This window comes from Podarcis raffonei, chromosome 1, assembly GCF_027172205.1.
Source record: "Podarcis raffonei isolate rPodRaf1 chromosome 1, rPodRaf1.pri, whole genome shotgun sequence".
Classification (NCBI taxonomy): Eukaryota; Metazoa; Chordata; class Lepidosauria; order Squamata; family Lacertidae; genus Podarcis; species Podarcis raffonei.
In genome coordinates, this window is record NC_070602.1 from 40,606,024 (window position 1) to 40,620,894 (window position 14,871).

At 41.8% G+C, this 14,871-nt stretch overlaps 1 protein-coding gene across 2 annotated transcripts in view; it reads left to right on the forward strand.

The window, feature by feature from the left end:
- The window catches only part of LOC128410516 (neuroendocrine protein 7B2-like), a 46,116-nt gene extending 38,418 nt beyond the window's left edge, over window positions 1-7,698 (forward strand). For both annotated transcript variants that reach the window (XM_053381872.1, XM_053381889.1), the window contains 3 exons: window positions 356-468; window positions 5,154-5,207; window positions 7,053-7,698. In XM_053381872.1, coding sequence (XP_053237847.1) covers window positions 356-468; window positions 5,154-5,207; window positions 7,053-7,157 — 272 coding nt within the window. In that variant the 3' untranslated portion in view covers window positions 7,158-7,698. The remainder of the gene's footprint in view (window positions 1-355; window positions 469-5,153; window positions 5,208-7,052) is intronic.
- The last annotated feature ends 7,173 nt before the right edge of the window (window positions 7,699-14,871 follow it).

Here is a 14,871-nt window from a genome sequence, read left to right on the forward strand (position 1 = left end):
CGCGCCGCCGCCACACGATTTCTGTTCTCATCCTGAGGTACTATTTCTGGGTTAGCGGAGTCTTCTTTTGATTTTTGGTACTGCCCTTTTTTATTTAATATTTGAACAGCAATTCGTTTGACTTACACATTAAACATATGACCCGGCAAGAAATCAGTAAAGAAATGAATTATACTTTGTGTCTGTTCCAAGGAATGGTGGAAATGAGTGTTGCCTCCAAAGAGGAAAAGTACTGTTTCCTAATCCTCTATCCTTTTATTATAAAATTCATTGCATATGTTCATGATGTGGTTTTGCTGATATATTTTACAAGATGTCAAGCAGCTCAGCCCCCCCCCCATTTTTTCTTCTTCAGTTGATGATGGATGCCTTGAAAACACACCAGATACAGCTCAGTTCAGCAAAGAATACCAACTTCACCAGCATCTTTTTGATCCAGAACATGACTATCCAAGCATGGGAAAATGGGTGCGTAAATCTTGTTTACTTTGGAAATCTCCAAATAATGCTGAATTAGTTAAGAAAAGGTTTCTGTAACAAACTTTATATAAGAGAACTATAGACTGTCAAACACATTGTTAAAGACCTTTAGAGCTCGATTGCAATTGTCACAAAAGGACATTAATCTACTATACCCTGTTATGTGCACTGTCTATATATTTGGTGTATCAAGAATCTAACAAAACATTTAGAACTTTAGAATAAAGTAACCTGCATTACAAGGTTGCTATAAAGCTTTCAATTTAGTTCATCACAGCCTAAAAGCTGTCAATGCTCAGTTGATAAATACCGTACATTGTTTTAGCAATGCTTGTTCACAAGAAAATGATTACTCCATTACAGCTGACTCAATTTTAGATTTATAGCACTGGTCACCTTTAGGATTCCTAAACTTTTAGTCAGTCATGTGAAAATTACCACATGCTGGAAATTCTTATTACATTGTGCTTGATTACCAAAGATTGTAACATTAAACAAACCAGATGTTAATTCAAGTTCAATAGTTAATTCAACTATTTATACCTGTTCTACTTAGGTTTTTTTGGTAAGTTATTTATTTTTATACCTCTACTTTGTGTTGAAAGGTGCATTCCTAAAACATAAGCCATAATCTCGCCATATATTATCCCATTGGTTTCAGTAGGCTAGATTGACACACATGCTTAACTCACTGAAATAGTGGGTTAAACTTGCCTAATTTTGGCCATCTCATGCAAATAATATGTTTTTAAAAATATACTACACACTTAAAACGTTTTGCAAAATACATTACCATGTCTCTTATAAAGCAATAGCTCATTATACGATGGAAGAAAGGTTGGAGATAAATATAAATAATAATGATGATGATGATGTTAATATGATTTTGAAAACAAAATAAGAAAATTGAGATCCAAATGAGATCCAGATAAAGCATGACAGTTTCTGCTTCATACATCCTCTAATGTAAAATATACTTAATTCTTGTTCAGTTCCAAGAGGAGCAAGAGATGTTCAGTGTCTCATCAAAAGTCTGAACTCTCCACTAGGGGAAACTTGCGCTGTATTTTCAAATTTACCATTATTGCAGGGATAATGTCTTTCTTATATATCAGATTTCATAACCTTATCTGCACTCTGCTGCTTATTATATTTAAGCATTAGTTATGGTTTCAAAATATTCTCAGGCAGACAAAACAAAATATGATATTTGTTGAGCCGAGTCTGTCTTTTCTTTCACAGTGCAACTTTTTGCCTTAATTACAGTCCAGCTTTTTTTAAAAAAAAGAAATTGTAGGAAAACATTTATAGAAGATTCAGGTAGAACAATAAGTTAAGGGAAAGTACACTTGATACCATGAGGAAATAATGTACAGTTCTGTTGTTGTTTTACATGTTAAATTGATTTTTCCCCCCAAGTAAGTTTGCAGAAATTAACTGTAGCCAAGAATGTCTCTTCTTGGCCAATTTCATCTCTGTTTCCTTGTCTCTTTGGCACAGCTCTGATGAAATAGTTGAGGCCAGGCAAAAAGCAATGTCTTGTGAACTTGGGTTTTAAATTAACATGAGAAATACTAAACAGATAATGTTTGGCACAAAAGACGCCAGCCCTTGGGCCAAGTAACCTTATACTTACATTGTGCCAGATCTGAAGATAGGCTGCTGTAATGCCAGAATGACCACCAAATCCAATGCATGCTTAACCTAGAAGGGGAAACACACGCATGAAGTACAGAAATGGCATAAAAACAGCAGACGCACCTCCGGCATCCCTAGAAACAAATGTTACATCGAGAGCAAAGCCAAGTGAGCTCCTGGGACTGAAACAAACACCACAAGCAATCACACACAGCCACTCTCTAACCACTCAGTCACAGCCGCAGAATGGCGTCAGATGCTCCACAGGGCCTTTATCGCCCCCTCCTCCCCTAGCTCCAACACCCAGTCACACAGATGCCAGGAGCTGAGGGGCTGCTAGACAAGCCATGATCCTGTCTCTCATTCTACACAATGGGGATCCCTGCTTTGAATCCAGGGGACAACCTCAGTTGGAAAGTTAAGAAGACTCACCTACCAGCCCAGACACATCTGAGCCATTCAGCAAGAGCGCTGCATCAACCAAGAGTGCTTTGCTTGGGCCAGTCCACCCTTTGGGCCCACTACCTCCTTCGGGCAGCCCCAGTGACTCAGGCTGTGTACACATTCCTGTTTACTCTGCATCCAGTGCATTCCCACTTCTGGTTTGGGAAACATCTCCACCTCCCACCTGACTGCTTCATTCCCCCCCCAGGAGCACTCATCTCCCTTGTGCCCATGAGGTAAGGTTACCAGACATCCCCGTTTCCCGGGGACAGTCCCCGGATTTACAAATCAGTCCCCTGACAAAATCCATCTAATTAGTAGAAAGTTGAAAAGTGTCCCTGGATTCATTGAAAGAAATCTGGTAATCTAAACATGACGAGACCATAGTTAGCCGCTGCCTCTTGAGCCCATCAAGTTCCCCGCACCCGGGACTAGGCTTGGGGACTGGGATCCAGATCACCGTGCTCTAGCCACAAAGAAAGAGACACACGTAGCAAAATCGGAGCCTTTACCGAACAGTGTCCAGAAGAAAGGAGCTCCTGAGAAATAGCAACATGTGTGGGTTTATCAGCCATTAACTCCAGTAGGGCTTCTGCACTTTGGACATACAGCAGGGTAGCAGGTAATGTGTCCCTTACAGCTTCAGCTCCCTGCTAGGAAAATGTTTGTTTTGCCTGCCCATCATGTGGTATGAAAGAGGTACCCATTGTCTGACTTGCATTCTTCCTGTGCGTGGGTTTTGGACTGCTGGTGGTGTGCTCTTTCATGGCAACATGGATGGAACAGGTGGTGATATGTGTGGGGTTCATATATCCCACCTACGTACGCACTACTGAGCTAGGAGAACCAGTGGCCTGACACAGTATAGTGGTACCTTAGTTCCCTAATGGCTTAGTTGTCAAACGAATCGGCTCCCGAATGCTGCAAACCCGGAAGTAAGTGTTCCGGTTTGCGAACGTTTTTCAGAAGCCAAATGTTCAATGCGGCTTCTGCTTGAGTGCAGGAAGCTCCTGCAGCCAATCGGAAGCCGTGCCTTGGTTTTCAAATGCTTTCGGGAGTCGAACAGACTCCCGGAATTGATTAAGTTTGAGAACCAAGGTACCACTGTATAAGGTTGCTCTTTTGGTGCTGTGTTCCTGTATCTCCAATCCCATTTCAGCCATCTCAGCCGATGAATCAGCTGCTGCATCCATCACATGGTGGGCAGAATATCTTGAATTCTACCAGCACTGCGGGGCTCCTGATACACCCTAGAACCCTAGGGAAGGCAGGAGCTGTCTCAGGAACAGGACGTGCCCTAAAGCATTTGTTTCTCAGAAATCAAGGTTTAATTTCAGAAGTGATGGTTTTATGAAACTGACTACATCTGTTGTTATTGTGACTGTTGGGTCAATTGCTTACATAGCAATTACTCAGTAATCTTATATATATATATATATATATATAGAGAGAGAGAGAGAGAGAGAGAGAGAGAGAGAGAGAGAGAGAGAGAGGTTTTCTCTTAATTTCTTTTTAACATTTTTTTAGTGCAGCACCACTGAATAATTCCAATTGAAACAAAAATCTGTTGAGCATGTGTCTGACATTCCAGACCTTATTTGAGCTCACTACATCTATGAAATATAGCAATATGTGGAAACACTTGTACAGGCTGTGGTCATAGTCATTGCCTTTTTAATTTTATTTTTTTTAAATAGTTTTCTGTCTGCCAAGACAGTTTTAAAAAGGTTCACTCTATTAAAAACGTTCTAGACCAAACAGGTTTTATTTTTTTGAAGGATGTTTATTAGGATGCTACCTAAATGAAGGAAGGAATTGTGACCAGGATTTCTTTTCCCAGAGGGTGCTTAACAGTCTGCAGGGGAAGCAGTTGAGATAAGAATTCTTTAAAAGAATTAAATTGTGTTACACACAGAAGCCACCAGGAGCAAGTGCTGCATAAAAAAACAATACTGTTCTGCCCATAACCTGATGGCTCTGCTCTTCCTTGCAGTTTGTATACTACAGGGACTAGGAACTTGTGGCCCTGCAGATGGTGGTGACCTACAGCTGCCATCATCACTGACAACCGGCCTTACTAGATGGGACTGTTGGGAGTTGGAGTCCAAGTTCCCCATCCCTGTTATACCAAGTAAAAGACTATTGGTGCATCTAGCGTAGTATTTCGTGCTCTGACTGATGGCAGGTTTCCAACAGAGGTCCTTCCTAACTGGTGCCTTGTATTTTTTTATGCAGATATTGAACTTGGGATGTTGTGCATGCAAAGCATGTGGTCTACTACTCAGCGATTTTTCCACTCTCCGAGACAGTTCAGATTAAAACCATCATGCAACTTAGAATCATCATATATTCCTATTCATATAATGGTTGATGACACTAAGTGTCCCAGAAGAATAGCAAAATATTTTATTAATAGCTACAGTAATTCAAATGTTTTCTTGTGGTTTATCTTTCCAACAACATGGCATTCTCTCCTGAACTGCTTTCCAAAATATTCATATGCTAATATTTAGATGGCACAAAGTCTTGCTTGAAGAGCTACAAAATTTGATCCATACTTTTGTGTTTTCCCCCTCTTCTTCTTCTTTCAGAATAAGAATTTACTCTTTGAGAAAATGAAGAGTGGACCAAAAAGAAAGAAAAGGGTAATTTTCAGAATGCAACTTATTTTCATTTTAGTGCCTTAGTGTAGAAAAAGGCAAAAATGCAAAGTAAAAAAAGATTGTTGAAATACTATGATTAGTACATCTATATTAAAACTTGGACTTCATCCTTTTTTCCAGTAAATATCTGTGATAAGCAATAGAACTTTTGCAAAAAAAATATATTCAGTCTAAGCCAGCATGTCCCAATATTTTGTTAACCAAGACCCTTGATTTTGAATTAAAACTGGAAGTATACTTCACCTTGCACCCCCTCCCAGAGATGCGCTTCCAAGTGAAGAAGAGTAAGAACCACTCTCAGTTGAAAACTCCCTCTGCCTTTTTAAACATTTCAGTGTTTTGTGTGTGCTTCATATAATTATTAATAGAAAATTTATTTCTTACCCTAGGGTCTCATGGCAGGTTACAGCAATTTAAAATACAACCTTAAAAACAGATTTTAACAACTTACAACCACAAAAATAGGGTGGGCCCTAAAAATCTCAGGTGTCAAAGTCCAGGGTAAAGAGGTGCGCTTCAGCATTCACTGAAACTGTATGGTGAGGTTGCCAGACACACATCTGTCAAGAGGGAGTAGCACAGAGTGGCTGCAGAGATTACCCTTCCCCAGGAACTGAGGGTGGCTGAATTACCAGCAGGGCCAACTTGCTAATATCAACACCTGAGAGGGTCTGTAGGCAAGGAGACAGCCTTTCAGGTACCATTTAGTGTCTTAAGCAGTAATATGAGCACCTTAAACTGGGCCCAGAAATGAACTGGCAAACAATGCAGGTGCTTTTAAAATAGCGGTTATGTGAGATCTGAATAGAACTCCAGCCAGTAATCTGGCTGCTGCATTTTGGACCAGTTGAAGTTTCTGAGTCATCTTTATGGGTGGCCCCATGAAGATCGCACTGCAATAATACAATCTGGAAGTTACCAGAGCATGGACTACAGTGGCCAAGTCACTTCTGCCCAAAAGGGGCCATCACTGGCAGACCAGCTGGGTCTGGGGGAAAACATGCTTAGCCGCCGAGGTCACCTGTTGAATCCAAGAGCACCTCCAAGCTGCAGATGTCCTCCTCCCAAGGGAGTGGAACCCTGTTCAGAACAATTCATCTTCTTACCTTCTAGTCATGAGAACTTGGCACATCTCTCTTTTCAGGATTCAGCCTGTTTATTGGCCCATGCCCAGACCATCACTGCCACAGTCTAACACCTGAACTGCATCTCCCGGATTCAGATGGAACAGAGTAGTGTGTCATCTGCATATTGATTACAATTTATTATTAATAATAATAATAATTAAATATGCATACCACCCGTAATCTGAAGGTCTCATTGTTGAACTGCTCTTGAATCAAGTTTCTACCTGATGTTCAACTGAAAGCTATCCTCCAGTCATTTAAGTCCATTAGATCTAGTTTTGCTGTCTTCTGTGTGGCAGCTTCAGTTATTTGAAGAGTGCTGTTATGTCCCTCCTGCCAACAGTCTTCTCCAGGCTAAACATACTCAATTCCTTCAGCCAAGTGACTTGGACAAGGCCTTAGAAAAAAACCTGTGTTGTATAAAGATTTGCTCATTCTTACAAATCAGATACTTGGGAAACTAAATTATAGAGCTATTGATTGAATGATGCTTTTGCTTACAGAGTGTTTATTCACACTTATTTTAGTTGTCTTTATTAGGTGGGTCACCATTACCCCTATTTTACAGAATTGAGATTGAGGGAGAAAAATTCAGCTACAGTCCTAAACACACTTACTAAAGAGTAAGCCCCACTGAACACACTTAAAATCTCCCTGAATTCTTTTCCATTTCTAATTGCATTAAAATATTTTTTTCCAGAGTGTAAATCCATATCTTCAAGGACAAAGGCTGGACAATGTTGTGGCAAAGAAGTCTGTTCCACATTTTTCAGATGAAGAGAAAGAGACTGCAGAAAATGAATGAAGCTTTGTGGAAAGCCCTAATACGGCTTATATAATCACTGCATAATCAGTGATTCAAATCCTCATAGTGGTTGCATGTTTATTACTAATATATTTGTTGCTGAAAAGCAGCTGGATTTGTAGCATTTGTTATCCTAGATACATGAACACAGTTGTGTTTGTTGTTAAGTTACGGTATTAGGAAGCTGTTGATTTACTTTAGACCTGGAGCAAGCTTTGAAAAAATTATCATTTTAATAACTGGCGTGAATTAAACAGCTTTATGAAGCAGCTTGTAAAGAAGAGGACCATTTTCCCAAAATTTTCCTATTATTGTACTTATGATGTGATGTTTGTTCTCTGGGAACAATTATTTCATTAAGTTTTGTTTGTAAATAACCGCCTAATTCACAATAAATGTCAGATACTTGCTGTTTGTTTTAATAAACACTGAAAGCAGTCTTCAGTATTTGCATGGATATATAAACGTGTTTCAGATGATTTTTGAGGAAATGGCTTGCCTTATTTTACTGGAAGACAAATAAACTTTGCTATGAATGGAATCTACACAGTAAAACATTTTCACTTGCTTGCTGGTGAAACTTAGGTACCGCAAATGATAAGGTGAAATATTTATTTTCTTTATACAGCTGTGCATTATACAGTGTGCATTATTAACCAGGAGATGCCACAGCTAATAATGGAGCAATAGTCTGTGATCCTGATGGTTTATCCCACACTAGAGGTTCAGACTACAGTGGTACCTCGGGTTAAGTACTTAATTTGTTCTTAACCTGAAACTGTTCTTAACCTGAAGCACCACTTTAGCTAACGGCCGCCTCGCCGCCGGAACACGATTTCTGTTCTCATCCTGAAACAAAGTTCTTAACCCAAGGTAATATTTCTGGGTTAGCGGAGTCTGTAACCTGAAGCGTATGTAACCCGAGGTACCACTGTATTGCCTTTCTGCGCATGCTGAATTTCAAGGGAAGCCCCATACAGTTACATTGCCTTGAGATTACAAATCTCAAATGGTTAACTAATGCTAGGCCTGAATCAGATATACCTATCTGCCTATCCACAATATGATTTAATTTCGCTGTCATCATCGCAACATAAAAATCCAGGAATAATGATGTATAGGGAAGCTTTTAAAGGTTTAATGTTTTACTGTGTTTTTATATATGCTGGAAGCTGCCTAGAGTGGCTGGGACAACCCAGTCAGATGGGGGCAGGGTTACAAATGATTTTTTAAAATTATTATTATTAGTAGTAGTATTAGTATTTATTAATTTACAAATGTCAAGGTTATGTGACCAAGAGAGTTCAAACCCCATCACACACACATGCACACACTGGGGATAGCCCATGACAATTGTTTAAGCTTTCCTCCAAAAGTTGTGCTTGAGAAGCTGAAATGGAATAAAGGAAGTCTAGGTAGTTCTCATATTTTCTGTTTGGCTGTATTCTTATGGGGGGAACATTAAGTACTCAGTTCTCCAGCAACATACATGGCATACTTATTCTTTTGTGCTGGAGCATTCTGACACAAGTTGAAGGATCAGCTTGAATTCCTCCTGTGTCTTCTTCCTAATTCACCATGAGAAGGGCGCCTGTAGTAACGGTTTGTGCTTGCTTTATTTATGACAGCAACTCCCCCCCCCCCCAGTGACTATGTGGTTCCCCACATTAGAACTATCTGGTAGCCATGTGTTGAACACATGGGAGCATTGCAAATCTTAAATGATAGTAAATGCCATGGCAGAAACCTTTGCAATTACAGCCGACAGAACTTTGAAGATCACGTACAGCTAACGCTATCTAGGGTGGTGGGTTTTGTTTTTTTTAAGGTTTCAGGGCACAAGGGAAGGAATAGGGTGAAAGGTTCCAATCTTGAAAGGATGGGGTGACTAAAATCATTTTTCCACCGAAAATGAGAATAATTGCTTTCTGCAGAAACATGGAAAATAAGAGTGTCGGTGGCACAACATTCCCCCATACAATTAATTTGTTGGATTAAGCTGAAAGTATGAAGAAGGAAAATAACTTGGTACCTCCAAGTTCTTGTCGTACTGCCCTTCTGTCTTCGTCACAGGTTCCTACCCCAGTGCGCATGGATTAATAAATGTTAAGCAGATGCTATTGCAGACCTTGTCATCTCTTTTTAAAATCCACTGTGCTTCCAGTGACATTATACACAAGGGTACATAAAATTCGCTTAGGAGACCTGTGAGGAAACTGAGCTTAGGAGACATGACTGAGAAAATACAGTAAATTAAAGTCAACATGCAGCTTTATCTTCATACCCACTTTTAACTCTGCCACAATTAGATATGTAAGCCCATTACTAATTATTACAGGTTGCACCCAACTAAGTTCTCAGAATAGTCACTGAAATAAACCGAATTGTTAAGTCAACTAGTCAAGCCAACTGCTTTTAATGGGTTTCATCCACATATGACTTTCTAAAAAAGGTAAAAGACCCCTGACAGTTAAGTCCAGTCATGAACGACTGAGGTTGCGGTGCTCATCTCGCTTTACTGGCCTAGATAGCCAACGTTTGTCCGCAGACAGTTTTTCTGGCTCATGTGGCCAGCATGACTAAGCCGCTTCTGGCGAACCAGAGCAGCGCACGGAAACGCCGTTTACCTTCCCACCGGAGCAGTACCTATTTATCTACTTGCACTTTGATGTGCTTTCGAACTGCTAGGTTTGCAGGAGCAGGGACCGAGCAACGGGAGCTCACCCCGTCGCAGGGATTTGAACCGCCGACCTTCTGATCACCAAGCCCTAGGCTCTGTGGTTTAAACCACAGCGCCACCCGCGTCCCACATATGACTTAGTTGAACACAATCCAGTAATTCTATGCCTCCATTGTACAGTCCTAGCAATGTGAAGGTCTCCTGCTGTCTTAACTTAGTCCACTCATTCTCTTTTGATGCCTCAGTGCCTGAAACTCCTCCCTGGACATCATGGCGACACCTCTGTCTCTTCCTTCACAACTCTTCTCCAAACCCCCCTATTTAAAGACTCCAATTTCTACTAAAACAAAGCCGAAGTGTGCATAACTGTATTCACTCACATTAAAATGTAGTTACTCTCGCCCCCCGTCTCCCACCCCTCCAGCGCTGGTTTGGGCCTAGAGGGGCTTGGGCAAGATGTTGGGGCACACCAATTCCTCCTTGCTGTTGCCGCTGCCCATTTGCTTTATCTTTTCCACTGGACATACATCACTTTCCAGCAAGAGAGAACAGGGTATGTGCAGGTTATTGCTCCCACTTCTTGCTCTTCTCACTTTCTTGCATAGGGCAGGTAAACAGGCAGCAACAGCAAGGATGAGCAGCAGTACCAAACTGCCTTATACAGAGTCAAAACATTGGTCCATTTAGCTCACTACTGTCTACATTGGCTGGCAGTGACTCTCCCGGGTTTCAGGTAAACAAGATTCTGAGCCCCATCTGGAGATGCCGAAGACTGAACCTGGGTCTTTCATGCAAAGCAGGTGCTGCCTTTCAGCTGCTGCCCATTGGCAACCCCAAATGCAGGCGTAGGAGCACATGACATGTGTTTAGCTGGTCAAGCACTTAAGAAACAACCACTTGCATCATAGGCTATACTGCCATATCACCTCCAGCTCACAGGAAAACCAAGGATCTGATTCAGCAGGTCTCTAGGACGAATAATGTGAAACAGATCATTGTTCTTCAGCCAACTGTGGATCCTGGGGATCAGTGCAGCCAGTCTTTTATCAGCTCCCAAGCCCTGCCCACCTGGCCCAGACGGATTGGCCAGAGTTCAAATAAACAGATGGCAAGAAAGTCTGCCAGTCTCCAGCAGCTGGCCTGGGAATTCCCTAATGGCTGATCACCTAGCCCATGTGTTGCTCCCAAGGGAAAGGAGTTTGGCATGATGGGATGCAGGAGCCGCCCACCCTGTAACTGGGTAAGCAGCCATTTCCTCATTCCAGAAGTTGTCCAGGTCTTCAATAAGGCCACCAGTCAGGGCAACAGGGCATTGCCCCCAAGCCAAGGGGCTCATGGTCTGCCCATAACAAAGGATTAGAGCTACAACAATTACCCCAGATCACCATTATTCTGACCAGAATGGAATGTCAAACTGAGAGTATGTCTAGATTATTGTACAGGGGTAGGCAACCTAAGGCCTGGGGGTCGGATGCAGCCCAATCGCCTTCTTAATCCGGCCCACGGACGGTCCAGGAATCAGCATGTTTTTACATGAGTAGAATGTGTCCTTTTATTTAAAACACATCTCTGGGTTATTTGTGGGGCATAGGAATTCATTCATCCCCCCCCCATATAGTCCGGCCCACCACATGGTCTGAGGGATGGTGGACCGGCCCACGGCTGAAAAAGGTTGCTGACCCCTGTTACTGTAAATCACCCAGTGATCCTCGGATGAAGGGCCTTATAGAAATTTAATAAATAACAAGAATAGATTACTGAAAACAAGGCACACTTTTGCTAGTATGCATATTCTGAAACAATATTGACCTAAACATCTTAGTCACACACTGAAAGGCGAGGGATCTGCTCACTTGCTGTTTAATTTTGTCACTTGTCCCTGTCGTGGAGAGAAAGAATGAGAGCTGATGCAGTGCTGGGATAGGGATTGGCTGCAATTCTTATTAAGCATCCAAATGGCTTGCTAAACAGATGGCAGAGAGCAAAGAATAGGGGCCAGCTCCAGTGAACTGAGCATCTTTCAGCCACCTTGTGCCTCTCTTCCTTTTTGTGCCCACTCCGTGTCCCAGCAGACAACCCAGAGGCATCTTGAGGGCATGCCTGGGACAGGCGTGGGGCACTCAAAGGATATTTCCATGTCAGCTGTGCTCTCCCAGTCTTCCTGACTCTCTCCATTCCTCTCGCCCACGCCCGGAACAACTGACCTCTTCCTATGACTGGAAGTGGTTTTTGAGCATTAGGAGCATTTACGCTTTGGCAACACACAGTTTATACTTTATAACTTGTCCAAATTTATTTAAAAACACAAAAGATTTGAAGCATGATTTATTGCACATTCTTATGTTTGGGTTGCTAAACTGTTCACAAAGCCCCACTTACCGTGTGGCGAATTTCCACATTCGGACACATCGTTTATATATATCTGTGTGTGTGTGTGTGTGTGTGTGTGTGTGTGTGTGTGTGTGTTATTCACAATCCTTTAATGTTACAGTCAATTACATCAACTGGATATTTTTTTTTAAAAAAAGCTAATAGGCAACTTCAACTGTTTGTGGAAAATAAAATATTACCCCCCCCCCTTTCTTGGCTTCATGCAGCTCAAATTTACAAAAAGGGATGAACCATTCTTGATGTGGATGTGGTCAGGGAATAAAATACAAGAACTGGTGAATGCTAATCACATTTCAAGATATTAGAGGCAGAGATCAAGAAGTAAACGTACTATTGCCCTAAGCGAAAGTAGGGCAGAACAGGGGTTGTTGCTTTTTTTTGAGAGAAAAACATATGAAGGAAAACAGAACAGTTGGAAATAGAAAGACAAAAGATTTGGCCACAGGCTTGTGGTACCATTTCCCAGAAATGGAAAAGCTCTTGGCAGTTTCTTAAAGACATGAGAGAAGTTTGGTAATAATACAACTGAAAGGTAGAGATGTGTTTATTTTTGCAATTCATAGTTTTGCTTTAACTTTACAGGCACTTAACTTATAATCCAAATCCTTATCATCAATGATTACATTGGCAGCTGATAATGTGGTCTTAGGCAGAATGGTAGTAACAGCTTGTAAGATGAGTAATGTTTTTCATTACTTTTATCTTCACCTGGACCTGAAAGGCTCAGAACTGGTCCTTCTGTCATATTTTAAAAGGTTTTTGCTTCATATATTGTGGTTCAGCAAAGAGGAAATTGAGAGCCAAACTACTTGCTAAAACCTCAGTGAAGTTAATGGCGATCACTGAATTGAGATCTACATATTTGAATGCTCAGCACCAAAATGCACTGCATACAACCCTACTGTACTGGAATTTATGTGCAAATGACTCATCAGCTTTCTTGTCATCCTTATTAAAGAGTTCCACATGTGAGACTGGCTTACAGATTGAAAACCATCTTTTGAAATCATTCATACACAAGAATTCCTGCACCCAGTAGCATAGTGTGGGTTGCCAGCACCCAGGACCATGCGGAGGGAGGGAAACAGACAGAGGACGCATGTGCATTCAACTGCCTAATAGTGTCCGCATCACCCAGGAGATTGCAGCCACAGAGATAAGAAAAGAAGAGCCATTCTGTTATCTAGAGAGGTCACTTATTGGTTAACAAGGAGAAGCCGTTTTCAACAGAGCCCACTGACAGAAGTGCACAGCTGTATTGAGCCAGCACCGGGTGTTGAAATTTTGTGCCCCTAACAATTTTGTGCCCAAGGCAACTGCCCCTGTGCCCTCCACCGCACTACACCACTGCTGGCATCTGAGCCATGTCTGACTCTGAACCTCCTATTCCAGTGCTGGACTGAACGTTGTGATCCATCCAACCTCTTGCTTCAGCTTTACGGTGTATGTATGCAAAATGAAATACGACCTGAGAAGAGTTCTTGGACTGAGCTGATGCCAAATCAAGATCATGGAACCTACCGTATTTTTCCGTGTATAATACGCTCCCGTGTATAAGACACCCCCTATTTTGGAGGGACTCAAAATTAAGAAAATGGGGGGGGGGGTTGCCCCCGTGTATAAGTCTACCCCCCTTTCTTAACATTATTTTTTAGTAAAAAAAACACCCTAGTCTTATACACGGAAAAGTATGGTAATTTAGAGGCACTTATTTTTGACAATATGGCACATACAGAATTAGGAATAGCTTATCTATAGCCCATGTACTTAAGTTCTCTGGAATCAGAAAAGAGCAAGAGGATCAAGATTATGGAGCAATTCCCTTATGAAGAAAGATTGCGTCATCTGGGGCTTTTATTTTAGAGAAAAGGCAAGTAAGCAGTGACATGAAAGAAGTTCATGAATTTATGCATGGCGTGAGGAAAGTGCTGAGAGAGAAGTTTTTCTCCCTCTAGAGCACATGGACATACAACGAAGATGAATGTTGAAAAATTCAGGACAGATAAAATAAAGCACTTATATAGTCAAATACAGAACTCACTACCGAAGAAGATAATGACGGCAACCAACATGGATGGCTTTAAAAGGGGATTAGACAAATTCATGGAGGACAAGGCTATCAATGGCTACTAGCTATGATGGAGGTTATGCTCCCCTCGTCACTTGGAGGCAACTATGCTTCTGAATACCAGTTGATGTAAACTGCAGGAGGGGAAGTGTTCTTGGACTCGGGTCTTGCTGGTTTCCCACAGGCATCTGGGTGGCTCCTTTGAGAACAGGAGGGTGGACTAGATGGGCCACTGGTCTGATGCAGAAGGAGAGCCAGTGTGGTGTAGTGGTTAAGAGCGGTGGACTCGTAATCTGGTGAACCGGGTTCGCTTCCCCGCTCCTCCACATGCAGCTGCTGGGTGACCTTGGGCTGGTCACACTTCTCTGAAGTCTCTCGGCCCCACTCACCTCACAGAATGTTTGTTGTGGGGGAGGAAGGGAAAAGGAGATTGTTAGCCGCTTTGAGACTTCTTAGGGTAGTGATAAAGTGGGAAATCAAATCCAAACTCCTCCTCCTCTTCTTCTTCTTCTTCTCTTCTTTTGAATCACCATGGTGCCAGCCACTGCACCACAAACCCGTGTATGAGGTACTTT